Source organism: Narcine bancroftii, chromosome 2 (assembly GCF_036971445.1).
Source record: "Narcine bancroftii isolate sNarBan1 chromosome 2, sNarBan1.hap1, whole genome shotgun sequence".
NCBI classification, from domain to species: domain Eukaryota; kingdom Metazoa; phylum Chordata; class Chondrichthyes; order Torpediniformes; family Narcinidae; genus Narcine; species Narcine bancroftii.
This window is the reverse complement of record NC_091470.1, coordinates 19,839,298-19,865,546: the sequence shown is the minus strand read 5'-3', so window position 1 is coordinate 19,865,546 and position 26,249 is coordinate 19,839,298. Positions and strand designations below refer to the sequence as shown.

Sequence of the window (26,249 nt, the reverse complement as noted above, 5' to 3'; positions counted from 1 at the left end):
AGAACATACACATCACTTAAAACCCTGAGATTCTTTTTCCTGTGGGCCAATGTAATCAAGGAAAGATATTAATATAATAGAGAAATATTAAAAAAGAAAAATATTCAGTAATAAATAAAGTGTAAAGTCAGAGACCTTAAATGAGGCTCTGACTGAGTTTGTTTAGGAGTTTGATGGTGGAGGAGTAGCAACTGTTCCTGAACTTGATGGTGACACATTCATCTTTCCTGATGGCAGCAGTGAGAATGTCCTGGATGGTGTGGATCCTTAGGATTGCTGCTATTCTCCGACGGCAGTGTTGCACTTAGATTTTTTTTGATGGTGAGGAGAGTTTTGCCTGTGATATACTGGGCTGTGTCCACTATCTTTTACAAGGTTTTGAGCTCAGAGGTATCTATGCCCCCATATCAGTCGACTCAACCCCAAATTAGCCATGACAGAATCAGTGATTTGACCACGTACTTTATCAATACACTACCCTCCATTTCAGATAGAAGTGAGGATATTTACTGATAATTGCAGACTTCAGTCTTACTCAGAACTCCACTGATAACATAAGCCACCCTCACATACAACTAGCTAATATTCTAACTTGGACTAAAGTGGAAAGCAAAGACCACCTTCCCAAGGCCCCTCCTCCACCTGAAGGTACAAAAGTGTACAGGAACACATGGTAGCAACTTCTGAAAGCTTCAACAGAATCTCCAAACCCACATCCTTCAACTTCTGGATGAGCAGGTGCAAAGAACATCATAAACACATTCCTTTTAGTGTCATCTGGTAAGAGATCAGCTCTCCGCCCATACCCAATACGCCTTCAGCACTCGATTAAAACAAAATTCCCTCACAGCATTATGCTGCACCTTTACTGCAAGGACTGCAACACTTTAAAAGAGAAGAGAAAGAAGTATTTGCAGATGTTGTAAACTGGACCTGTTTTGGAGGACTAATAAATGGAGAGGGCAAGAGATGGGGTTACTAGAGCTGATTGTCAAGTCTGAAATTAGAGAGGTAAGAGAAAAAGAGAGTCAAATGCAGGAAGAGATATCATACAACTGCCTGATTATTTTTTGCTCCAAATTCCAGCATTTGCAGTCTCTTGTGTCCCAAGAACATTGTTCTGCTAGGCAGGAACTAATAGAGTAGTACTGGTTGTATCTTTGCTGTAGAAAGCAAAGGACATTAAGACCTTCCAGACAGGGATGGAAGTGTATAAAAATTGGACATGCAGAATGAAGAGAGTTGGAGGAATCAAAAGTTGCCAAAATGGAGGGTATGCAAGGTGCCTCAGATTTAGATGGAAAAGGGCTGGCAGAGACGAGACATCTCCATCAGTACCGGGGCACCACAGTGCTGTGTTCATGGACCCAAGCTCTACTCATTATAAACCCATGACTATGACTTCGTAAGGACATCAACAAATTTTCTTATGATACCATGGTAATTAATGGGTTGTATAAAAAGGGGCAATGAGTCAGCATGGAGCATGGAGATTTAAAATAACCACTTCTCTCTCAATGCCACCAAAACCACGAAGCTAACTGCAGACTTCAGGAAGGGAAAAGCAGGTGTTCAATCCAGTCATTATTGGGGAATCAGAGGTGAAGAGGGTGAGCAAATTTAAGTTCTTGTGAATCACCATCTCGGAGAATCCTTTCTGGACCCAACACACTCACGGCATCGTGAAGAAAGCACATCAGCATCTCTACTTCCTCAGGAGTTTGTGGAGGTTTGGTATGACAGCAGAAACCCGAGCAAATTTCTGCAGATGTGTGGTGGACAGTGTGCTGACCAGCTGCATCACAGTCTGGTATGAGGACACCAATACGCCTGAGCATAAAGCCCTGCAAAAAGTCATGGACACTGCCTAGGACATCACAAGCAAAACCTTCCCCTTCATCAAGAACATCTACAAGGAATGCTGCTGTCGGAGAGCAGCAGCAATCAAGGTTTCCCATCACCTGGCATGTGCCTTGTTTTTGCTGCAAGACTCAACCACCAAGTTCAGAAAGTTGCTACCCCATCCACCACGACTCCTCAACAATAAATTCAATCAGGAACTCCTTTATGGATTCTTACTTTTGTACTTTATTTTTTCCCTCTGTATTGCCATTGGTTTACTTTTTTTTACATGCGTACATTGTGTTGTTTTTTTTGTACTACCAAAAGTAATTTTGCCTCACCTGCAGGAAAGAATCTCATGGTTGTCATGTATTTTGGATCGATCCTGGGTCCCTTGTTTATTTATATTAATGATTTAGAGGAGGGTGTGGTTAACTGGGTAAGCAAATACGCAGATGATACAAAAATAGGGGGAGTGGTGGATAGTGAAGTAGGTTTTCTTGGATTACAGAAGGATTTGGTTTGTTTGGAAGAGTGGGCTGAAAGATGACAGATGGAATTCAATGTAGACAAGTGCGAGGTGCTGCATTTTGGTAAAAATAACCAGAATCGGACATATACATGTAAGGGGAGGGCATTGAGGCATGCAGAAGAGCAGAAGGACCTGGGGGTTATGGTGCAGAATTCACTGAAGGTGGATTCCCATGTAGACAGGGTGGTTAAGAAGATGTATGGTATGCTGGCCTTCATAAATCATAGTATAGAGTATAGGAGCTGGGAGGTGATGCTGTGACTGTTTAAGGCAATGGTGAGGCCAGGTTTGGAGTATTGTGCTCAGTTCTGGTCTCCAAATTATAGAAAGGATATAGATAAGGTGGAAAAGGTGCAGAGAAGGTTTACAAGGATGTTACCTGGCTTACAGCATCTGGATTACAGGGAGAGATTAAGGAGACTGGGACTTTATTCATTGGAATGTAGAGGACTGAAAGGGAACTTGATAGAGGTATTTAAAATTATGAAAGGAATAGATAGACTAGACATAAACAGACTCTTTCCCCTGGGGGCAGGGGAGGTTAGAACAAGAGGACATAAGTTAAGGGTAAGGGGGCAAAACTTTAGGAGAAATATTAGAGGATGCTTTTTCACTCAGCGAGTGGTGGCAGAATGGAATCATTTTCCAAATGAGATAGTTGCGGCAGGGTCCCTTCTGTCATTTAAGAGAAGATTGGATGTGTACATGGAGGTAAGGGGATTGGAGGATTATGGGCGGAGAGCGGGAGGGTTGAGCGAGTGGAGTTGTTCTAGTGAACTGGTGCAGACTCAAAGGGCCGACATGGCCTGTTTCAGCTCCGTAAACGGTTATATACCCTGACAATAAATCTGAAATCTGGACATATCTCTTGCACCTGATGGCAAACATCTGCAGTTATTGAAAAAGGCAAGCAATGAGATTGTTGGGGCCTTGCAAAGTTTAAGGAAAGTCAACGTGACTTTGAGAGGGCCTGGTCATGTCTACCCAATTTGATTGAGAATTTTTTTTTGAGGTAGTGACAAAGATGGATGTTGAGGACAGGGCAGTGGGCATTGTCCATATGGATTTTAGCAATCCTTTTGACAAAATTCCTCAAAGTAATTAATTTTAGAACATACATATGCATGGGGTCCAAGGCAAGATAATAGTTTGGCTAGAAATTGGTGGGCTCGAAGATGAAGGGTAATAGAAAGCTTATTTGGACTGGTGATCGTGACCAGTGATGTTCTGCAGGGATGGGTGTTAGGAGCCCTGTTTGCGATATGCACGAATGGCTTGGATGAAATAGTAGATGTAGTAAATTTGCACATATTACAAAGATTGGTGGAGTTGTGGACAGTGTAGAGGGCTGTCAAAGAATACATGATTTACAGTTACACATATGGACAAAGAAGATGTAAATTAATCCAGACAAATGAGAGGTGCTGTACGTTGAAGGGTTAAAAGTAAGGGGAATGTGCAGTTAGTAGCAAGGCTCTTAAAGTATTGATGTGCAGAGGTATCTGGGAGTCCAAGTCATTAGCTCATTTCCACACAAGTAGACAGGATGGTAAAGAAGATGCATTGTTTGCTTGGCTTCATTGGGTGGGGCACCGAGTATAAAAGGAGGTCATCTTCATCCATACGAAATATTGGTTAGGTCGCACTCCAATCCTGGTTATCCCATTGCAATAAGAATGTGGCAACTTTGGAACGAGTTCAGGTTTACCAGGGTGTGGCCTGGTTGGGAGGGAGAGTTAAGGTGAGAGATTGGATGAACGAGTTGTTTCCTTTGAAGTGCAGGAGGCGGAAGGGTGACCTGATGTTCATAATTACAAAGCCTCATTGGATGGCCAGTCAGAATCCTTTCCCAAGAACAAAAGCATCACTCACTAGAGGACATGCATTTAAGGTGCAAGGGAGGAAATGCAAGGTTGATGTGTGGAGCAAATATTGACAGTAATGATGGATACAAATGCAAAAGTAGTGTTTTAGAGGCTTCTGGATAGACATGAATATAAAGGGATATCTATCAAGTGCAAACAAATTGTTAGTTTGATTTGGACATGGTTCTTGGCACAGAAGAACTAAAAGGCCTTTTCCTGCATTGTTCTATATTTGCTTTCTCTTGGGTAATTATGGTGAAGAACAAATACTAGTCTTGTCAATAACCCTTGACCTATGAGCTGGTAAAACAAAAGCCTAGTCACTCAATATTAGATTTCACATTTTAAAAATTATATTTCATTTCTGAAGCCAAGCACAACAAATTGAGGGAATGTTTGCTCATCCTCTGACATGAGCAGCAGGCCCTTTTATCTAACTTCTACATTAATAATGAAAGCTATGAAACATTTCCAACTCAAATGATATTTATTTTAAATTATTGAAATACCAATTCAATATCAACACTAAAGAGCCAAATCCTATTTTTCTACTTAGGGAAAACTCAAACTTGGTATCACTGGCTAGAATTTACATGCATACCGCAAGCACCCCAACCAGAAGCCAAGGATGAATCGAAATAGTTGCAATCTGCTGAGAGGTTGAAGATAGATACATGACATCACATGCAACCCCGAGATTCTTTTTCCTGCGGGCCAGGCAGAATTACCACTTATTGGTAGTGCAAAAACTGTACACAACGTAGACATGTAAACAAACTGAGCAATACAGAGAGAAAAAAATCAGTGCAGAGGTTGTTAAGGAGTCTGATGGTGGAGGGCAACAATCCACTGAGGTGGCGTCTTAACAAAGCAGCCTCCTATCCTCAATGACCCCCACTGCCCACAGGTCATGCCCTGTTCACACTGCTACCATCAGGAAAGAGGTACAGGAACCTGAAGATGAATACACAACGACACAAAAACAGCTTCTTCCCCTCAGCCATCAGATTTTTGAAATAACCATGAAAAACAGAGGCTACCTTTCTCTTGTTTTGCACTAATTTATTTATTTAAAAAAATATTTGCACCTGTAATGCTCCCACAAAATAACAAATTTTGTGACACGTTCATGACAAAAAATTCTGATGCAAGGCATTAAACAAAGGACTGGGGCTCGGGCTGAAGCGAGTCAATCCTACCCAAGCCACAACTGAGTGTATATTATTCTATTAGTCAAATTACACAATAACTTATGGAAAATATGCAATTATATTGCTGCTGTAGAGAGAATAAGGATTATTTTGCTCATGCAGTACAGCAGTGAATTAAATCTGCTAAATTACTCCAAAGCAAGCAGAGGAATTTTAAATCCTTAGTTTCCATTAATATTCATTAGACTAAGAAAAAATGCTCAGTAAACTTTAAAGTATTCTGCAGATACAGTTGAGTGATGAGCTCAAATAACCAGAAGAGTTGGAAACCAAACCACAGTATCCCTTGGGTCTTGTCTGCAGATGACATCTGATTGCACAGCATTTATTGAACCTTGCAGAAAAATTACCAACTTTCTAACAAAATGTCTGCCTGAATTGAAAATAGTTTATCAGGCTCTTTGTTTATTGTCAAATATAACTGGGAAATATTCCATGACAGTTGAAACGCAGTAGTAGAGTGCATTCAATATTCTGATGAGAGCAATTTAAACATTAGAAACCTGAAAACACATTATGGGGTGGGCTAAATAGACCAGCAAGTCCTTTCTTTCCAGTTACATTTGCACATGAATGGTCCTTACCAAAGCTGGACCCTCCACACTTGCTCCAGTTCAGTAATGACATGCTTCAAATCCATTCATTTGGGCAAAGTACAAGTGTTTTGGTTTCTCTGCAACCCGCCATGCAAATTGCATGATCAACTTGCAAAAAAAAAAAACCACAACACGTACACTTTTCTCCTACAAAACCAGTAGAGTCACTTTTAAACAAGCACCATAAATATTTTGGGAATAACATGAAGTTACTCCTCCCCTTTATTTAATGATACTCTGGCTACCTGACATTAAAGGTTGGTCACATCAGGCTTTTAAAGTGTTAAAATTACTTTCATCAGACCTCTGACAGATCCTGTACTGCTTTGTTTCAATTGCAGTCACCAGTGAATTCAATTGAATGGACCTGGAAAATATACAAAGTGGGACTAGAGAGGGGTGTTTGGTTCGGTGCGGACTAGAAGGGCCTAATGGCCTGTTTCCGTGCTGTAATTATGTTATATGTTATGTTACAATTTCAAGGCAGATGTTCTGTTGAGAGAAATGGTCTATGGTATTATTAGTACAAGATCTAATTAATACTGTACTGGCTGGTGAACCGCCTGCAAACTGGAAACGACAAAATGCAGTTCTCGTTTTTGACCATGTGACCATTAAGAAAATTGTTTGGTAGTTGCCAATGACCAACTCCTCTGCTCAATTCTGCAATGAAAGCCATCATCCAACCCCCAGGGTAATTCAGATCAGTTAATCAGTTATATACACGTCACCCATGATTACTTAGGACACAGGAGAATGCAAATGCTGGAACCCAGAGCTAAAAACAATCTGCTGTAGGAACTCAGGTGAAGCAGCATCAGTGAGAAGAACTTAACAGAGTACAAAGTGGAGATTGCCAGTATTATGAAGACAAGGTGGGAGGAGTTGGACAGGGGCTTTGGACAAGGGTGAATCAGCAAATGATGGATGACAGACATGCAGTGCCGAAGGAAAAGGAAACAGAAACAATCAAGTGTACAAGATGGAGAGCAGTGATTTCAGATTTATTGTCAGAGTACATACACATCAAATACAACCCCACGATTCTTTTTCCTGCGGGAAAATGGCAGTGCAGAAAAACTGTACACAGTATAAATATGTGTATAAAAGAACTGTAAATAGATTACAGTCTGACTGTGCAATTCAGAGAGAATAAAAAAGAAAATCAAAAAAGTGCACAAGAGTCCTTAAATGAGTCTCTGAGTTTGTCGTGGAGGAATCTGATGGTGGAGGAGGAGCAGCTGTTCCTGAGCCTGGTGGTGCGAGTCTTGTGGCACCTAAACCTCGTTCCTGATGGCAGCAGCGAGAACAGAGCATGTGCTGGTTGGTGTGGGTCTTTGATGATCGCTGCTGATCTCTGACAGCAATGTTCCCTGTAGATGTACTCAATAGTGGGGAGTGTTTTGTCTGTGATGTCCCAGCCGGTGTCCATGAGCTTTTGGAGGGCTTTATGCTCAGGGGTATTGGTGTCCCCATATCTGACCATGATGCAGCCGGTCAGCACACCTCTGTAGAAATTTGAGTGCGAGGTGGTTGTAGGTGCACTACTCAGCCAAATTTTCAATCCCCTTTTTACAACCCACTATTGTGGTATCGTCAGCAAATTTGTAAATGGTAATAAAGAGGATACAATGACTGGAACATGTTACAAGGTGACAAAAGTAATACAAAGAGCTTTCGAGCAGAAATGAAAGACAGATGGAATTGAAGGGGGAGGAAAAAGGGAAGGAAAAGGAGGAGGAAGAATGATGTAGAGGGAAATGTGGGTGGAAAAGGGTGAAAATGGAGGGGTGGTAAAAGGGATTAAAAAATAGCAAGTGTATGCATGGAAGAAGCTCAGAGATGGGACAATTAAGCTGAAATTGAAAAATCCAATGTTCCTATCACTGGGTTGGAGACTGCACAGGTAAAGCTAAGAAGACAACTACAGGACAATGACCACGGCAGTGAACCAGCAAGGACCTAAGCCGCTAAATGACCCTACAAGGTCACCATGGCAACAGGCCATAGAGAGGCTCAGTGGCTCACACAGGCCATGTGACATGGACGGGTGACCTGTACGGGCTTCTGGAAACTGGGTCATGACTACCAGGTATCAGAACCAGGATTCAAGAGGATGATAAGGGAAAGAAGCACTCCCAAAGGGCCTCAGGCACTGAAAACTGATCATTTTGGAGATTTGGATCTAGAGTCTGGCTTGCCAATGTATCGAACAGGAGACCATGCGGCTGCACAGGCTTTGGGGGTGTGCTGAGGTGAATCCACAGACACTCAGAAACTCTGCTTATTTCTCTTACTGTAAGGCACACATGTTAAACTCAGGCCCGCGGACAAAATTTGGCCCGTGATATAATTATATTTGGCGAGATCATATCAAATATGTATTAGAGCTGGCCCGCTGGCTGCCGTGCCAGTATAGCGCATGCACAGCTAATACTACAAATCCCAGAATGCTTTGCAAATGCGATGGCGTCAGCCCGCTAATCGCCCCCACCTCCTCTCTTTACTTTCATTAGTATCTGCGACCTGTCGCCTAACTCACATGGAATAAACCCCTTACGAAAAATGGCCAAACGAAAGACAGAAAACAGGACCTTTCAAGACAGGTGGGAGGCAAACTCTGACCCCAGAGTTTGATGAACTTGCATCTAAGAAGAGATGCCAAGTATCTGGTTTAGACCCAGGTGCATCAGAGTAAATCACAGTGTAGCAAGCTAAGCTTGGATTAATATTTTCTTTGGTTAACTTTGGACTGTTCAGAGTTGAAAGATTGGATTTTCATTGAAGCAAGTTGTTATTTTTTTGACTTGTGAAAAAAAATACATTTAAAAGGAGCTTAAAGGCTATAGAGAAATATTATTTATTGAATATTTTATTTCTCATTCGTTAATGCTTTTTCTGGAAAGAGTTTAACCAAAACTATTATTAAGCATTTAATTTAATAAGAAAAAGTTTAACATTACATATGTTGAAAGAAGAGAAAACATGCAGATGTTGTTGAAAATTTTCAATAAATATTTAGTTTGGCCCACGACTTAGTTCAAGTTTTTAATTTTGGCCCTGCTGTAAGGGGTGCCAGGCAACACTAATGGTGGTGATTCTTTGTCTTATGGCAAGCATTACATGTCCTGTACTAGATGAAAATACAGGAATCTTAAAATGATCTGATTTACTTACTTTGGGCTTCACTCTGGCAATGGAGAAGGCCAAGGATAGACAGGTTGTGTGAGAATGAGGAAGGGAATTGAAATTGTTTGCAGCCAGGAACCCAAGATGGCCACTATAGACAAAGCACAGATGGGGAAAACAGTTAACATCGCGGTTAGCACATGGAACTGGGGTTTGAATCTGGTGCTATCTGTAAGGAATTTGTACATTCTCAGTGTCTGCGTGGGTTTCCTCTTTGTACTCCAGTTTCCTCCCGCATTCAAAAATGTACTGGAGTTGTAGGTCAATTGGGTGTAATGGGGTGGCATGGGCTCATGCGCCAAAAAGGCCTGTTAACATGGTGTATGCAAATTTATGTCTTACACCAACTGACTTGACAATCCTTGGTCTTTTCTACTGCCAGCGTGAGGCCCAACAAAATCTAGAGGAACACCACCTCATTCAACCTAAACAGTCTACAGTGCATTTGTGTGAATATTGTATTTTCCAATCTTGGGTAACATCCTCTCTCTTCTTCTGAGATGCCCTCACCTTCACCTCATTTTAGGTCACGTTGAAACCCTTTCCTCTCACCCCATTTCCCTGCTAAATAGATTTTTCTCCCTCAAGATTCAATTTATTGTCATGTAATAAAGTGTCATATTACACAAAATTGCCATTTGTCTGCTATAAAAGATAGATCTGCCATCTGCAGAAATTGCCTGAAGCGCCTCTTACTGCGAGAGAGAGAAGCAAAAGAGAGTCACCAAGTGTCCATGGTATCGCCTCCAGTGCTCCCGCAGCCTCCACAGGCTCCAATAGCTCTCACAAGATTACTAGTCATGTTTTCTTATCAGATTCCAGAATGGCAGCCTTTACCTCCACTTACCACCACCTGATCTTTTTTCCTCTTCCCTCTCCCCTTTGTTGGAACCTGCCAATCTGTCAGCTTTCACTCTTTCCTGGTTCCCATTTCCATTTCACTGTCCAACCCCTCTCACCTTGTCCTCATTATACTGAGGATCACCCCTTTGCATTTTTCAGTATGGCCAAAAACATTAACCACTCCATTTAACCCACTGAGTTCATCCAGCAGATTGACTTTAGATCCATGATGACTAATTTGAATTGAATTGCTTCATCAGTCATGAACAAAAATTGCCTTGAGACACAAATGTCAATAGGAATGAGTTGTATGCTTGAAAATTGAATTCATTCCACTGTTGACTTTGCCAAATTTCCTCTCCTCTTCTATAGGACTGAATTTCAATGTATGCAAAGCCAAATATTAGCAGGCCATTTAGTCACATGTTTTAAAAATATACAATGTTTTTTTTCCATTGGCAATTATTGCATCCACCTTCTGAAGTGGCCATTCACATTGGAACGACCAGAAAGCTAAAAATTCAGATCTCAGCATGCATTTACACTAAATAAATGAGGTGCAGTATTTTTGGTCAACGCAGGACGCCATTATATTGACCGTGACATATAACCTACATGCGACGTACAGCGTCGCATCATCGATAACATCCCATTCATTAGTTCATTCTTGCCGAACGATTGCAGGCATTCTATGAAATTCACTGGGGGTCCAGGAGGTAAAATATCATTCTAATGAGAGCTGGTGAGAGCAACAATCGAGGGGATAAAATGATTTTGAAACAACATTTTGCTGTTTGTATCCAACCTTATTGATTTATCCTGAGAAGCCATGTGTAAACCAATTCTCTATAGTAGTAAAAACACTGTGAACTGCACAGCTGAAAATACAATACTCTTGATGTGCCAAGTACCCAAAAGATACAACCAGCACAAGATATCAAGTCACAGATGAAATAGTCATTACTGTAAATATTATATTTGCTTTTAAAAAAAGCAAAATATATATCGTTGTTTATCCATTTTATACCAAATTCTGTTTTAAAGATAGCATTCTCATTTTCAAATAATAATGACTGCCTGGATAGGTGTAAAAAGACATTATTCTTCGCAATGATTGTTGGTTCACCGTGAGATCCCATAGACACATGCACAGCCATTAACTTGCAAGGAGAAGCACGTGTTTTTGGCGTAGGAGCAAAAGCGCTGAAACAGTAAGGAGATCGCAGGAGTGCAGTCCACAAAATGGAATCAAACCCCAAAATAAGTCCTCCAGAGAAGGAGAGGAGCGGTAAAAATTCCAGGACTGCTGGTCAGGGGTTCCTGGGTCCCCCATATATGACGGGAGGCCTTGATGTAGCCCTCCGGAGGTGGAGATGTACCGGAAAAGGTCTTAGACAACCAGAGGGAGGTTCCCAGATCCTGATGAGGGGCAGAGGCAGGGCGGTAAGGGCCCAAAGAGGAAGGCCTCCAAGAAGAGCCTCCATCGTGCTTCATTAGCACCAAAAATCCAGCAGGCCTGCTGGGGTGCAGTGTCCCAGATGATGAGCAGCGATGCCAATCTACCTCAGCTGGGGGTGGGATCAGGCACAGAGATCTAGGTTCCTTCGGTTCCACCGACTAGACTTCATAGAAGCCGGGACCTCAAAAAACAAGCAGTGATACCATTATGCCGTTGCATGAGGTGAGCTGCGCGAGACTATTGGACCTCAGAATATCGAGTGGCAGAGAGGGAGAGTACCCTGCACAAGAACAGGTAAGAACAGAGCCTAACTTAACACGTCGTGTAGTGAAACCACCCACTCTACAGGCAAGAATAACCAGAAAAAGCCCGAAGAAGGGCGTGGTCTCTGCACAGGCACCCACTTGATCAGGGCCCAAGAGTAAGGCCTGCCAGAGAGCAGAGGCCTTGACCAACGACGAAATTGCAAGTCGTCTGGACAAATTGGAGGAACTGGTGACAGCCATAGTGAGCAAGTTTCCTATAACGTCATTATACACAGAACGCATTATACAGGAATATTTACGGTAAGCGGGTTATCCAAGGCAGTTTACTGCTCCAAGAAGCAGGTCTTTTTTAGGGCAACGCCCTCTGTGAAGGCAGCAGCAGCAGAGTTTTCCCGCTCAAAGTGCTTCGTGGAGGTGGGCCCAGAATACACCAGCCCGCAGAGTAGGTGGGTTGAGGAAGTGAACGCTACACATTTACAGTTGAGTACTCTTGATAATTACAAGGCTTCAAAAGTTGGCAGTCGATTAAATGCTATTCTAATGATAGATGGTGTAATATTACCACTGATGCTTCTATTTGGCAGACAGTAAAGAGGTACAAAATCAAATTTGACCCACAGAAATCCCCTCTGATAAGGAGGAAGGGTCTTATATACACCTTTGCACAGACCGCAACTGATGGAGGCTGTACATGCCAAGATCATGGCACTAAAAAGGAACATGTTATTGAACGCTGTAGCCACGAAAAACGAGTTTGTATCAAACATCTTCACGCGGCCCAAAAGAAGTGGCGGCACGAGATCTATCAGATCTTAACGAATATGTCTTGTCCAGGTATTTTAAAATGAATAACATGTATTCTGTGTCACTGGTGTTACTCAAGGGCTATTAGATGGACTCGATAGATTATTATTCGGTTGCAATCTGCCCACAGCACAGCAAGTTCTTAAAATTTTCCTGGAAGGGAGAGCAATGGCAGTATAAGGCTTTGCTGAATGGGCTGAGCTCGGCACCCAGGGCATTTACCAAGTTACGAAGCCGGTGTTTGCCAAGACTCAGGAAAGAGGGGATGGGTGACCTAGATGATACTCTTACCGTGGGCAGATCATTCGAGGAACAAAAAGGACAGTAGCAGCCACCAAGATTATTAAGCCATGTGAGGTTTCTCATACATCCCGAGAAATCAGTGTTGGTGCCTAGCAAGAGTTTAAAATTCCTCAGCTTCATTATTGATACAGAAGGCATGAGACTTAAACCTGCCAGAGGATAAGGCGGCAGAGACCAGGACTGCCCGCAGTGGGTTGATTGGGAAACTGGTGGTGGCTTTCCCGGCGGTGCAACATGGCCCATTACATTATAGGTTCCTGGACAGGGACAAAATATCTGCTCTGAAGACACTGCCAGGGGACACTGACAGGCCCATGAGGCTAATGAGTGAGGCCAGATCCAACCTGGTATGGTGGATCGACCATATCTCGTGGGCTGACACGAGGATCAAAAAGGTGGACCTGGAGATTAGGTCAGACACCAGAGTTAAGGTTGGGAGCCACGAATCTAAAGGTCTCTATTGGGGGCAAATGGATGGACATAGGGCTCTAAATCAGACATTAATTACTTGGAAATGCTAGCGGGGTTTCTAGCACTAAAGTCGTTCTGTGCGAGGGAAGCTGACATTCATGCGTTGCTAAGGTTAGATAACACTTCAGCTGTGGCCTACCTCAATAATATGGGAGGTCTTAAATCTCCTTCCTGTAACAAGTTAGCTATCGAGACTTGGGGAGGTCTTAAATCTCCTTCCTGTAACAAATTAGCTATCGAGACTTGGGGAGGTCTTAAATCTCCTTCCTGTAACAAATTAGCTATCGAGACTTGGGGAGGTCTTAAATCTCCTTCCTGTAACAAGTTAGCTATCGAGACTTGGCGCTGGTGTATTCAGAGGAGCATTTGGGTTACTGCTGCCTACCTATCGGGTTGGATCAACATATAGTTGGACCTTCATGTCCAGGAAATTCAATGATAGCACTGAGTGGACTCTGGGTAAGAAATATTTTAAACAGCTACCAGACACCGTTGGCATGCCAGAAATTGATTTGTTTGCATCCAGGCTTGATGCTCAGGTTCCGAGGTTCGTGTCCTGGCTGCCGGATCCCCAAGCGGAGGCCATTGACATCTTCACCCTAGACTGGTCAAAATTGAACTTTTATGTGTTTCCCCCATTCGCCTTGGTGGCAAAGACAGTGTCTCGGAATTGTTGGTAGCACCTAATTGGCCTTCCCAATGGTGGTTCCACGTACTCCTTAGTCTTATGGTGGGCACTCTGTTGATATTCACCAAAAGCAGAGGTATGCTAATCCAACCGGTGTCAAAGATATCTCATCAATTGTCTCACTTAAGTCTGTTAGGTTTTAGGATTGGAGAGCAAGGATTGACAAACATTCTGCAGCCTTGAACTCTTGACATCCTGCGAGCATCTTGGAGGTCTACTCAGAAACAGTATGCCTCCTATGTGGGGAAAGACCATGCAAAAATATCTGCTGGTAACAGAACTGGCCAGTTGTGAAAAACTTGTAAGCCAAAACTGAACCTCGTGTAACCATTGTGCATCTTTTGCATTGTCTGTTGCAATTGACCCACATTCTCACACTGAATTTAATTTTGTGCTTTATGTGGAGTAATTATATTGTACATGTCATCAAGAGTTCCAGCTTTTATTGTAATAAACTGCCTAATTAAGATCACTATACACATGAAATGTTTTATCAACAACAGCTCAAGAACTCAATGCATTAAATAAATCCATGAGATAATATTGCACTATGCTATTGAACCAAATTACCAACTTGGAAAGAGCCTGATTGCTAGTGGATTCATCTGCCGTAATACCCAGATTTAGCAATACAACATTTGGCATCAAAGCTTCCTGCACCAGGCACATTAGTGAGATTCACACGTAGGTCTATATACCTCATTGTATTAGCATGTCACACGATGCAAAACAAATTGCAAAAGGTTACATTTAGCTGCATTTTTTTTGCAACCAAGCATGCAATTAAAAAAGGATTGACAAGTTGATTCTATAAATTACAAAAATATCTTTCATTCAAGCTCCCATGATTTAAAACACACGAGCTTGGAGCTAAAAAAAACCTGCTGAAGAAAATCAGCAGATTAAGCAAAATTAGTGAGAGAAAAAGAATGGTATTTCAGGTCAGAACCTTCCATCAAGGCTGAACTTTTGAGTTTTTGTTTTGTTTTGGGATATTTAATATTTCAATTTATTTGCTACATCCCTGCTTCAGTAGAGGAAATAATTCATTGAGTGGGTTCAGATTGCTAGCATTTCTTCAAACATTCCAGCAACAAAGCAATTATGGAACGCACGGCATTTAGCACGCATACTGATGTACAAGTAAAACAACAGCACATCCAGCCAGGCTACGTTATTTGCAGTATTGTAGCAGGGTCGCTACAGTTGTAGCTCGAAGAAAGAAGACTCGCACACCAAGAGATGGTAATCAATAATAACTTTATTGGGCTGCAGCTCTGTCTTTTGTAGGCAGCTGGCCATGTGATCACCAGGGCGTGGCTTGAGCGAGTCCAGCTGTTGATTGGTTGTCCCAGATGTATGGGCCATGATTGGACCCCCTGCGATCCGCTGGCTGTGATTGGCTGATTCGACCACTATTCCTGCGGCCTATGGGAGCGGGTGTCTCATCTGCTTGCTGTCTGCCCGATCATTGTGTTCAACGATTGCTTGCTGTGCTGGCCTGTGGAATGGGCCGCTACAGTATCACCAAAAGTATTGATATCAACACCATAAAAATTTGCATCACAAATCAATATGTTTCTCTTTTTCCCCCATTTTGAGGCCTCAACAGACTGATTGGGAATACTTTCAAACAATTTCCCTACATTTCAAAGTGATTAGAGGCATAACTGGGAGGTTCCTGAATGGAAATTTGAGGACCAAACTCATCCCATGTCTCTTTGTGCAGCTTTTTTAAAAAAATGGAAATTTTAAGACAATGATGTAAAAACTACTTGGATTCGGAACTACAAAAATGAACTCAGAATTTGAGCATCTATCATCTCCTAATGGCACAAACATTTTTTTCTAATTTTAGGTTACTCCACCTCTATCTGGTTCCTGTTTCCATTTCTTTTCCTACTGCTGTTCATAGTTTTCTCATCAAATTCCCACCCCTCAATGTTCTCGCCTTCCTGCCTCTCACCTTTGTCCAACACCCTTTTCTCCTTTGTATACATTTTTTAAAAACTCAAATCTCATTGAAGGATCCTGTTCCGAAACATGGACCAACCAGTTTTACCCATCAATCTCGATTGACCCAGAGTTCCTTCAGCAACTTATTTACTGCAAGTTAATTATCATGCAATTTTTTCAGATGAGCAGGACTATATATTGTAACCCCAACATGCAGAGAAAATAGGGATTACAGATTGACAAGAAGAAAAAAAACACCAGCATGTATTATAAAGGATGGAGAATTTAAAAAAAAACAGTGGAGTTGGACAAAACCGGCATGGAAACCAGGTCTGAGAAAATATTAAAATAAAAGTTTAAATGGTAAAGTAGATAACAGCATACTAATGGATGTTGTGGATTTAGCAAAGTTCCACACAAGGTTAGTGTGCAAATTAATGCAAACAGAATTAGGGGGAAATAGAATGAAAACTGGTTGACAGTCAAAACATAGGAATACACAGGTCTTTTTCATGGTACCTACGGCTCCTAGAACGCTTCCACCAGCGTTGTCTCCACTCCATCCTCAACATCCATTGGAGCGCTTACACCCCTAACGTCGAAGTACTCGAGATGGCAGAGGTCGACAGCATCGAGTCCACGCTGCTGAAGATCAAGCTGCGCTGGATGGGTCACGTCTCCAGAATGGAGGACCATCGCCTTCCCAAGATCGTGTTATATGGCGAGCTCTCCACTGGCCACCGTGACAGAGGTGCACCAAAGAAAAGGTACAAGGACTGCCTAAAGAAATCTCTTGGTGCCTGCCACATTGATCACCGCCAGTGGGCTGATAACGCCTCAAACCGTGCATCTTGGCGCCTCACAGTTTGGCGGGCAGCAACCTCCTTTGAAGAAGACCGCAGAGCCCACCTCACTGACAAAAGGCAAAGGAGGAAAAACCCAACACCCAACCCCAACCAACCAATTTTCCCCTGCAACCGCTGCAATCGTGTCTGCCTGTCCCGCATCGGACTTGTCAGCCACAAACGAGCCTGCAGCTGACGTGGACTTTTTACCTCCTCCATAAATCTTCGTCCGCGAAGCCAAGCCAAAGAAAAGAAGAAGCACTGAGGAGGGGGGGAGGGGGTTTGCATTGCATGGTTCGGGGGGGGGGTGGGGGGGGGTCACAGCTATTCAAACGTACAAAGATGTGGCTGGAAGGCACAGAATACACGTTTTATATGACTGCTGATGAGGTCACCAAGAGGCTTCAAGGGAATTTAAATTGAGCTGACTTGTGTCTGAAGGTATGGCAGCTCTAACTTTGATAAGAAAAAGAATACAATTTAAACAATAATTTGGTAAATGTTAATGTACTGAGTGATTTGGGTATCCTTGCACATTAGTTGCTGAAAGCAAAAATTGAGGTGCATTAAGAATTTAAGACATTAAATGGAACATAGGGTCTTTCATCACAAGAGGCCAAGTATAGCTCAAAGATTTTTTTTTCTCCAATTGTAGTGATTCTTGGTGATGCCACATCTGGAGAATTACATGCAGCTTGGCTTTTAATACCAAAGTGTATACTTGCCTTTGAGGAATCAAGGAGATGATGGATGATAGGACTGTAATGGAGATCAGATCATCTAGACTTGTATTCACTAGCAATACTTAACTTGTGAATCGGTGGGGGTCATCTACTAAATCCGGTTCTCCTGTTGTGATCTCCTCTCCATCAAAGAGATTGTATGCAGACTGGGAGATCACCTTGTTGAGCATCTGTTCTCAGTCAGCAATAATGGTAGGGATCTCCAAGTGGCCAACCATTTCAATCTGTGATCATGTCTGTTGATGGCCTCAGGCACTCACTGCCAAACCAAGGCCATCTGTAAACTGGAGGAGCAACACACAATATCCCATCTGGGCATTCTCCATCCAGATGACATTAAACTGAATTCTGATTTCCACTAAGTTTATTGTCATCTGATTGTAAAAGTACAACCCAACAAAACCCCATTTGGAAGATGGGTTGTGAGTGTTTAGTTCAGTTTGGTGAAAGCCCTTGTGGTTCATGAAAGAGAGGACTGGCTATCTAACGTTACACTTGAAATAAGAAAGAAAAAGGAACTCAGTGGTGACCTGAAAGAAAGAGGTTATCATCTGGAGATCCCTGAGGGGGGCAAGTTTCTTCGGCAAGACACTGAAGTGGCTGATGGAAGTCAATCAGTTGTGGATGTCTGCGTACAATGAATCTCTGAAAACCAACAAGAACCTTCCTGAGTGGTAACCATTTACCTTTCAAGCACCAAAGCCTGGTGAAATTCATAAATGTTAAATTCTGTGCATAGTATAAGAATTGCCTGCAACCAGTGAACTTGAAGGAATGAGAAGTGAGATCGGACTGTGAATTAAAGAACTTTTCTGAACTTACACACAGATTACATACACTTGCACTTAGAATTAGAAGGGGGTTAAGTTAGGTTAGTTAAGTCAATCGTGACAAGTTAAAGTGTGATTCTGTTTTCATATTTAAAGATAATTAAAAGCAACTTTTGTTTAAGTAACCATTTGTCTTGGTGAATATCTATTGCTGCTGGGTTTTGGGGTCCTCTGGGCTCATAAGACTGCTATAAGACCCCATTTGAAGACTGGTTTTGAGTTCAGCCTATTGTCAACCCTTGTAGTCAATTACAAAAGGAAATGGGAGTTTAATATGTTTCTCCTGGAAAAGGGGAAAAAGAACTTTGTGGTCACCTGGAAGAAAACCCAAGAGGGGGCAAGTTTCTTCGGCAAGACATTGAAATGCCTGATTGAAGGAGATCAGTTTGTGTGTCCATCAAACAAGTATATCTATCTGAAACCAAAGACCTTCCTTTACGGTAACAATTCATGTTAAAGCATCAGAGATTGTTGAAGATCTTCTGTGCACAGCATGAAAAATGTCTGATACCAGTGAACTTGGAGAAGTGAAAAGTGAATGATTGGACAGTGAATCAAAGAACTTTCCTGAACACATGCACTTAGAATTAGAAGGGGGTCAAGTAAGGTTAATAGTAATAAGTTAAAGGTTGATATTGGAGCTGTCTGAGGGCAAAGACCATGTCAGTAGTTCCTCTGTTTGCGCGAAAGCCGCACTGTGATTCTGGGAGAATATTCTCGGCGACACTAGGTATTATTCTATTTAGTAGAATCCTAGCGAAGATTTTGCCTGCAATGGAGAGCAACGTGATTCCCCTGTAGCAAAGGACTCTACATCACCTTTGTTGACCTCACCAAAGCCTTCGACACCGTGAGCAGGAAAGGGCTTTGGCAAATACTAGAGCGCATCGGATGTCCCCCAAAGTTCCTCAACATGATTATCCAACTGCACGAAAACCAACAAGGTCGGGTCAGATACAGCAATGAGCTCTCTGAACCCTTCTCCATTAACAATGGCGTGAAGCAAGGCTGTGTTCTGGCACCAACCCTCTTTTCAATCTTCTTCAGCATGATGCTGAACCAAGCCATGAAAGACCCCAACAATGAAGACGCTGTTTACATCCGGTACCGCACGGATGGCAGTCTCTTCAATCTGAGGCGCCTGCAAGCTCACACCAAGACACAAGAGAAACTTGTCCGTGAACTACTCTTTGCAGACGATGCCGCTTTAGTTGCCCATTCAGAGCCAGCTCTTCAGCGCTTGACGTCCTGCTTTGCGGAAACTGCCAAAATGTTTGGCCTGGAAGTCAGCCTGAAGAAAACTGAGGTCCTCCATCAGCCAGCTCCCCACCATGATTACCAGCCCCCCCACATCTCCATCGGGCACACAAAACTCAAAACGGTCAACCAGTTTACCTATCTCGGCTGCACCATTTCATCAGATGCAAGGATCGACAATGAGATAGACAACAGACTCGCCAAGGCAAATAGCGCCTTTGGAAGACTACACAAAAGAGTCTGGAAAAACAACCAACTGAAAAACCTCACAAAGATAAGCGTATACAGAGCCGTTGTCATACCCACACTCCTGTTCGGCTCCGAATCATGGGTCCTCTACCGGCACCACCTACGGCTCCTAGAACGCTTCCACCAGCGTTGTCTCCGCTCCATCCTCAACATCCATTGGAGCGCTTACATCCCTAACGTCGAAGTACTCGAGATGGCAGAGGTCGACAGCATCGAGTCCACGCTGCTGAAGATCCAGCTGCGCTGGATGGGTCACGTCTCCAGAATGGAGGACCATCGCCTTCCCAAGATCGTGTTATATGGCGAGCTCTCCACTGGCCACCGTGACAGAGGTGCACCAAAGAAAAGGTACAAGGACTGCCTAAAGAAATCTCTTGGTGTCTGCCACATTGACCACCGCCAGTGGGCTGATATCGCCTCAAACCGTGCATCTTGGCGCCTCACAGTTTGGCGGGAAGCAACCTCCTTTGAAGAAGACCGCAGAGCCTACCTCACTGACAAAAGGCAAAGGAGGAAAAACCCAACACCCATCCCCAACCAACCAATTTTCCCCTGCAACCGCTGCAATCGTGTCTGCCTGTCCCGCATCGGACTTGTCAGCCACAAACGAGTCTGCAGCTGACGTGGACTTTTTACCCCCTCCATAAATCTTCGTCCGCGAAGCCAAGCCAAAGAAAGGTTGATATTATGTTTGAAGAAAATTAAAAGTAACTTTTGTTTAAGTAACCACTGTCTTGGTGAATTTCTGTTGCTGCTGGGTTTTGTGAGTTCTCTGGGCTCTTAAATGCATAACCAACATTTCAGGCTTACACCCTTCATTAAGGTAGCGCAGGTATCTCAACAAAATGGTGGGAGGGTGGGAAGGGCACAATCTCACAGGCAAGAGGTGGGAGGGAAGGCACACCAGGAAACAAGGGGAAGGGGAATGGCTCTGTGAATAGAGAGGGAAGGTTGTGGACAACTGAAGGAAAGACAGAGGGATGGGGAAGAGCGTAGGCCAGCAGAAACCTTGAGTCAGCATATTGGGCAGTGTTCAAGAACTCAGAATGTGAACGAGTACACCAAGGCTGTCACACACTATGAAAACAGCTGTGGATGAGTGTGTCCCCATTAAATCATTCAGGATTTTCCCCAACCAGAAGCCCTGGAAGGACAATGAAATCCAGAACCTGCTGAGAGCCGGATTACAGGCATTAAGTCCAGAGATCCAAATCAGTACAGCAGGAGCAGATATGACCTGCTGAAGGCCATCTCCTGGGTGAAGTTGAGATTACAGTTGAAAATGGGCACCAGGCAGCTGTTGCAGGGCCTTAATGCCATAATCTATCACAAAATCAAATCCAGTAAAGTAGCCGACAGCAAAGCTTCTCTCCCAGAGGAACGCAACACCTTTTACGCCTGATTTGACAACTGTAACAGCAAAGAACCATCCGTCTGCACACCCACACCCCACGATGATCCCATCCTGTCCATATTTGAGGATGGTGAGTACGCTGCCTTCAGGAAAGTTAATCTGAGGATAGTATCCAGCTGGATGGAGTAGCTGGCCGAGTATTAAAGGTCTGTGTTGATCTACTTACCAAGGTATTCACAGATATCTTCAATATCTCACTCCAGCAAGCATGGTACCCACCTGCTTCAAAGAGGCGTCAATTAAGAAGAGTGCAGTGACCTGTCTTAAAAACCATCAACCAGCAACACTTGCATCAACAGTCAAGTGTTTTGAAAGGCTGGTGATGAACATATCAGCTCCTGTCTGAGCAGTGACATGGATCCATTCCAGTTTGCCTATGGTAGAAAGAGGTCTATGGTGGATGCCATCTCACTGGCTCTACATAAAGCCCTGGAACACCTGGACAACAAAGATCCATACATCAGGATGCTCTTTATTGACTACAGTTCAGCATTTAACACCATCATCCCCTCAAAACTGATCAGCAAACTCCAAGATTTGGGAGTTAACACCCCACTGCAAAATTGGATCACTGATTTCCTCACCTCTACACCACAATCAGTGAAGATTGGTAAGAATTTCTCCTCCACAATCTCCATTAATACCGGAGCACCACAGGGCTGTGTTCTTAGAGTGAGCAAATTTAAGTTCTTAGGAGTCACTATCTCAGAGGTTCTTTCCTGGACCCAACACACCAATGGCATTATAAAGAAAGCACGTCAGTACCTCTACTTCCTCAGGAGTTTGCGTGTTTAATATGACAACAGAAACGCTGGGAAACTTCTACAGAGGTGTGGTGGAAAGTGTGCTGACTGGCTGCATCATGGTCTGGTATGGAAACACCAATACTCCTGAGTGTCAAGTCCTCCAAAAGGTAGTGGACACAGCCCAGGACTTTACAGGCAAATCCCTCCCCATTATTGACCACATCTATAGGGAACGCTGCCATCACACCACCAACAAATGCTGTTCTTGCTGCTGCCATCATTAGGAAAGAAATATAGGGGCCACAAGACTCTCACCACCAGGTTTAGGAACAGCTGCTATCCCCCTATCATCACAATCCTCAACAACAAAGTCAGAGACTCATTTAAGGACTCTTACTTGTGCACTTCTTTTCATTGATTTTCTTTGTTCTCTCTGTATTGCACAGTTTGTTTACATTTGTTATAACCATATAACATTTTACAGCGCAGAAACAGGCCATATCAGGTTTGAGTGTGCCCAGGTGGAAAATTAAGTATTGTTCCCCCCAATTTATGGGTGGTTTGGGTTTGACAGTATACGAGGCCAAGGACAGATGTCAGCATGGGAACGAGGTGCAGAATTGAAATGGTTGGCCACTGTGAGATCCCTGCCGTTGATGCATACAAACAAAAGGTGCTCAACTAACCCATTCCAGTCTTACTCTCTTCTTCCTTGGGCAGAAAATACAAATGTGAAAATGTGTACCTATATACACAAAGACAGCTTCTTTCTTCCTTTTAGATTCATGAAAGGACCTCATATTTAAAAGATCCTAAAGTTAACCAATTGCTGCCCTGCACTGTTTTAATTGCTCTTTTCTGTAACACGATCCTCTGAACGAGCTATTGCACTGACACATGGATCAATACACTAAGTAGCACACAAAATTTCTCCACAGTATCTTGGTGCATACAAATTCTAATTAGGTTTTTTAATAATGTTACAATTACATACTTCTGGTCCTGTTGCACATCTATAAATAAACATTAGTTAATGGACTAAATAAAACAATGTAATAATTACTTCAAAGATTTAATAAGAATAAAATTTATTTGGTTACAGGATATTTGCATTAGGCTAATGTTCACAGATGAACTACACCAGGGGTGGGCAAGCTTTTTTTAAAAACTCACATTCCACCTTAAGTATTTCCTATGTCATAAGAGCTCAAAGTGGTATGTGAGTGGGAAATGAAGGTTGAGAACCACTGTTTTAATTGCACCTAATTGACTTGTGGACAGTTTCACAACTCTAAAGGAAATGGGCCAATGACAATTTTTCTCAAGCAAAATATTTCAGTAACAACTGGGTCTAGAGCAGTGGTTCTCAACCTTTACATATCACCTTAAGCAATCCCTTAACAATTAGAGCATTTATGGCATAGGGAATACTTAAGGTGGAATGTGAGTTTTAAAAAAGGTTGCCACCCCTAGACTACACTGATCAAAAGGGAGAATATATAGGTCCTTTCATCAATTAATAAAAATGATTCTTGGAAGATCACCTTCCACGAGATTAAAATACATTGTAGACAAATCATTTCGAAAGCTCTACTGGATTAAACAGACACTTGTAAATGTTTAACAAGTCAGGCCTTTTGTTGCAGAGGCGGTTCTACAAAGAAGCACTTCAGAAATTACAAAATTGTCATTCCTTTAATTTGAGAGAAATGGTACAATTTAGTCATGTGGTACCTTGCGCCACAATGAAGCAGCAAGTTGATTCACTGCAGTTTATAAATTACAAATGCATATTAGAACCTCTGCACAACACTGAGCATCTCAAAAGAACAGATGTCCATGTGCTGGACAAAATAGAATAAAACTACTTTTATTCTGCAATTCAGCCAATATTCAATTTGCAGGGTGCACAATGACAATAAAATTCATTTTTCAGTGAGGATTTTTTCAACAATGGAAAGGATAAGCTAGTAGTAAATTTACAAGCCATAGCTAATATTTTTGATTCCCTCAAAACATGTACAACCAAATAGCAAATTATAGGCTGCAAAAAGACGTGGATTAAATGGACGTGGATTATGCTGGCTTCTGTGGGCCCCAAGCATCTCAGAAGTAGAATTATCTTTGAGTGACTAGGAGAGAGAGGAAGGAGGAAAAGGTGACGAGGCAGTGGGCTTGAAGGAAGTCTGCGCCCAGTAGGAGCTGAAACATGTCAAAGGTCCAGGTAAAACAGCAGGAGCCAAACTAGAGTGGGATCCTGTACATGCGTATGCTGCTATTGTTGGCATTGGTGTGGAACAGTCTTGATTACCCAGCACGGGTGCCTTGGTTTGAGAGGGGCAAGAAGCTGACCTCTACCCATGTCCATGAGGAACACCACCCTGAGTGTTGGTTCCAAAGATAAAGAAGGCGGTCTCAGTGGCGAACCATTGTAGCCATCAGTGACAGCCAGCCCCGGTATTTCCCAAATCGGAGCAAGGTGGACGGCAGCAGCAGGCTCCAGAACACCATTTCTGATGATAGAAACACCATCGAGTTTGAGTTTCCACCTGCTGCGGCTGTCGCAGGCCTCCTCGGTGAAGTGGAAGATTAGTCGCTGGGCATGACAACAACTAGGTCAACGGACACCCTACCATATTGCTTGGCATGCCACAAGACATCTGCATGGGCTGCTAACCTGCGTGGGTCGCTGAAGTCATCGTTCATGAGTAGGCAGATGTCTTTCAGCATCTGTTCAAAAAATATCTGCTCAAACAGTAAGCAGGGCCTGCGGCCATCCATTAATGCCAGCATATCGTTCACGAGGGTAGACGGCGTGCAGTAGCCCAGGCCATCCATGTGGAGAAGCTATGCCATTCGTTCGCAGTGGGAAAGGCGGAGGTGTAGATAAGGTGCACCTTAATTGCCTCATACTTGTCGGCAATTGGCACCTGATACCAGAGTCAATGACTCATCTAGAAGTCTCCTGTTAGAGCGAACTGACCACGTAGTACTATCTTGTGGAGTCTGCGGTGATCTGCCTGACCTGAAACTGGGCCTCAGCCTGTTCAAACCAAACTAGCAGCTGTGAGGTCCAAAAGATCGGCAGCTTCAGTGAGACTGCATCAAGTGTGCTCGTTTTGTTCATTGTGGGGTCCAAAATGCCATTTTGGACTGTCGGGGTCTCCATTGTGCAGCAATTGAAAGAAAAACCATATGGAAGTTGTGAGTGAGCTGAACCAACCAAATGATTTTGTTCATTGTGGGGTCCAAAATGCCATTTTGGACTGTCGGGGTCTCCATTGTGCAGCAATTGAAAGAAAAACCATATGGAAGTTGTGAGTGAGCTGAACCAACCAAATGATTTCATTTGAACTGACATCTGCCTACTCATGAATGATGACTTCAGCAAGACCCATATGATCTTTTGTGTGCCCCTCCACCCACCCCCCCCAATCCACTGGGACATCAGCGAGTGTGAGCCTGCACCTCTGTGACCTAGTTCACTTGCGGATCAGTGCAGACCGCTACAAAGGTTATCATTAGAGAAGATTCAGAGGAGCTTCACAAAATAATTTCAGGAATGAAAAGGTTATACGAGGACCATTTGACGTATTTTGGCCTGCACTCCTTAGAATTTAGGAGAATGGTGAGAATCTCAATGAAACATTGAGTGTTAAAGTCATGGACAGAGTTGATGTAGAAAGGTTGTTTCCCCATAATGGGAGAGACTAGGATAAGAGGGCACAACTTAGAACAGAAATGCAGAGAAATTTCTTTAGGCAGAAGGTGGAGAATCTGGATTTTTTTTGTCACAGATGGTTGTGGAGGCCAAACCATTGGTGTATTTAAGGCAGAGATTGACAGGTTCTTGATTACCCAGGGCATCAAAAGTTAGGGAGAGAAGGCTGGGGAGTGGGACAGATTGGAAAAATCAATCAGCTCACACATGATTGAATTGTGGGGCAGGCTTAATGGCCTATATTTGCCCTTACATCATATGGTCTAAAGAAATGTCACCATCTAAGAAGGGCCAAAAACATAATAAATCCCAAGCACTTTGTGTCTTCAGGAAGTGGAACAAAGCTCAATCTCCAGCTAACAACAAATGGTGCTCATGTGGAGATAGTAGACACCTTTAAGTTCCTGCAGCAAAATATC

General features: G+C 43.0%; 1 protein-coding gene across 1 annotated transcript in view; it reads right to left on the bottom strand.

Moving 5' to 3' along the window:
• The window catches only part of sptlc2a (serine palmitoyltransferase, long chain base subunit 2a), a 160,177-nt gene extending 135,230 nt beyond the window's left edge, over positions 1–24,947 (bottom strand). Inside the window, exons 1-2 of the mRNA XM_069915467.1 lie at positions 24,787–24,947; positions 9,224–9,326 (exon numbers count right to left, since the gene is read on the bottom strand). Coding sequence (XP_069771568.1) covers positions 9,224–9,326; positions 24,787–24,947 — 264 coding nt within the window. The remainder of the gene's footprint in view (positions 1–9,223; positions 9,327–24,786) is intronic.
• Positions 24,948–26,249: the final 1,302 nt, after the last annotated feature.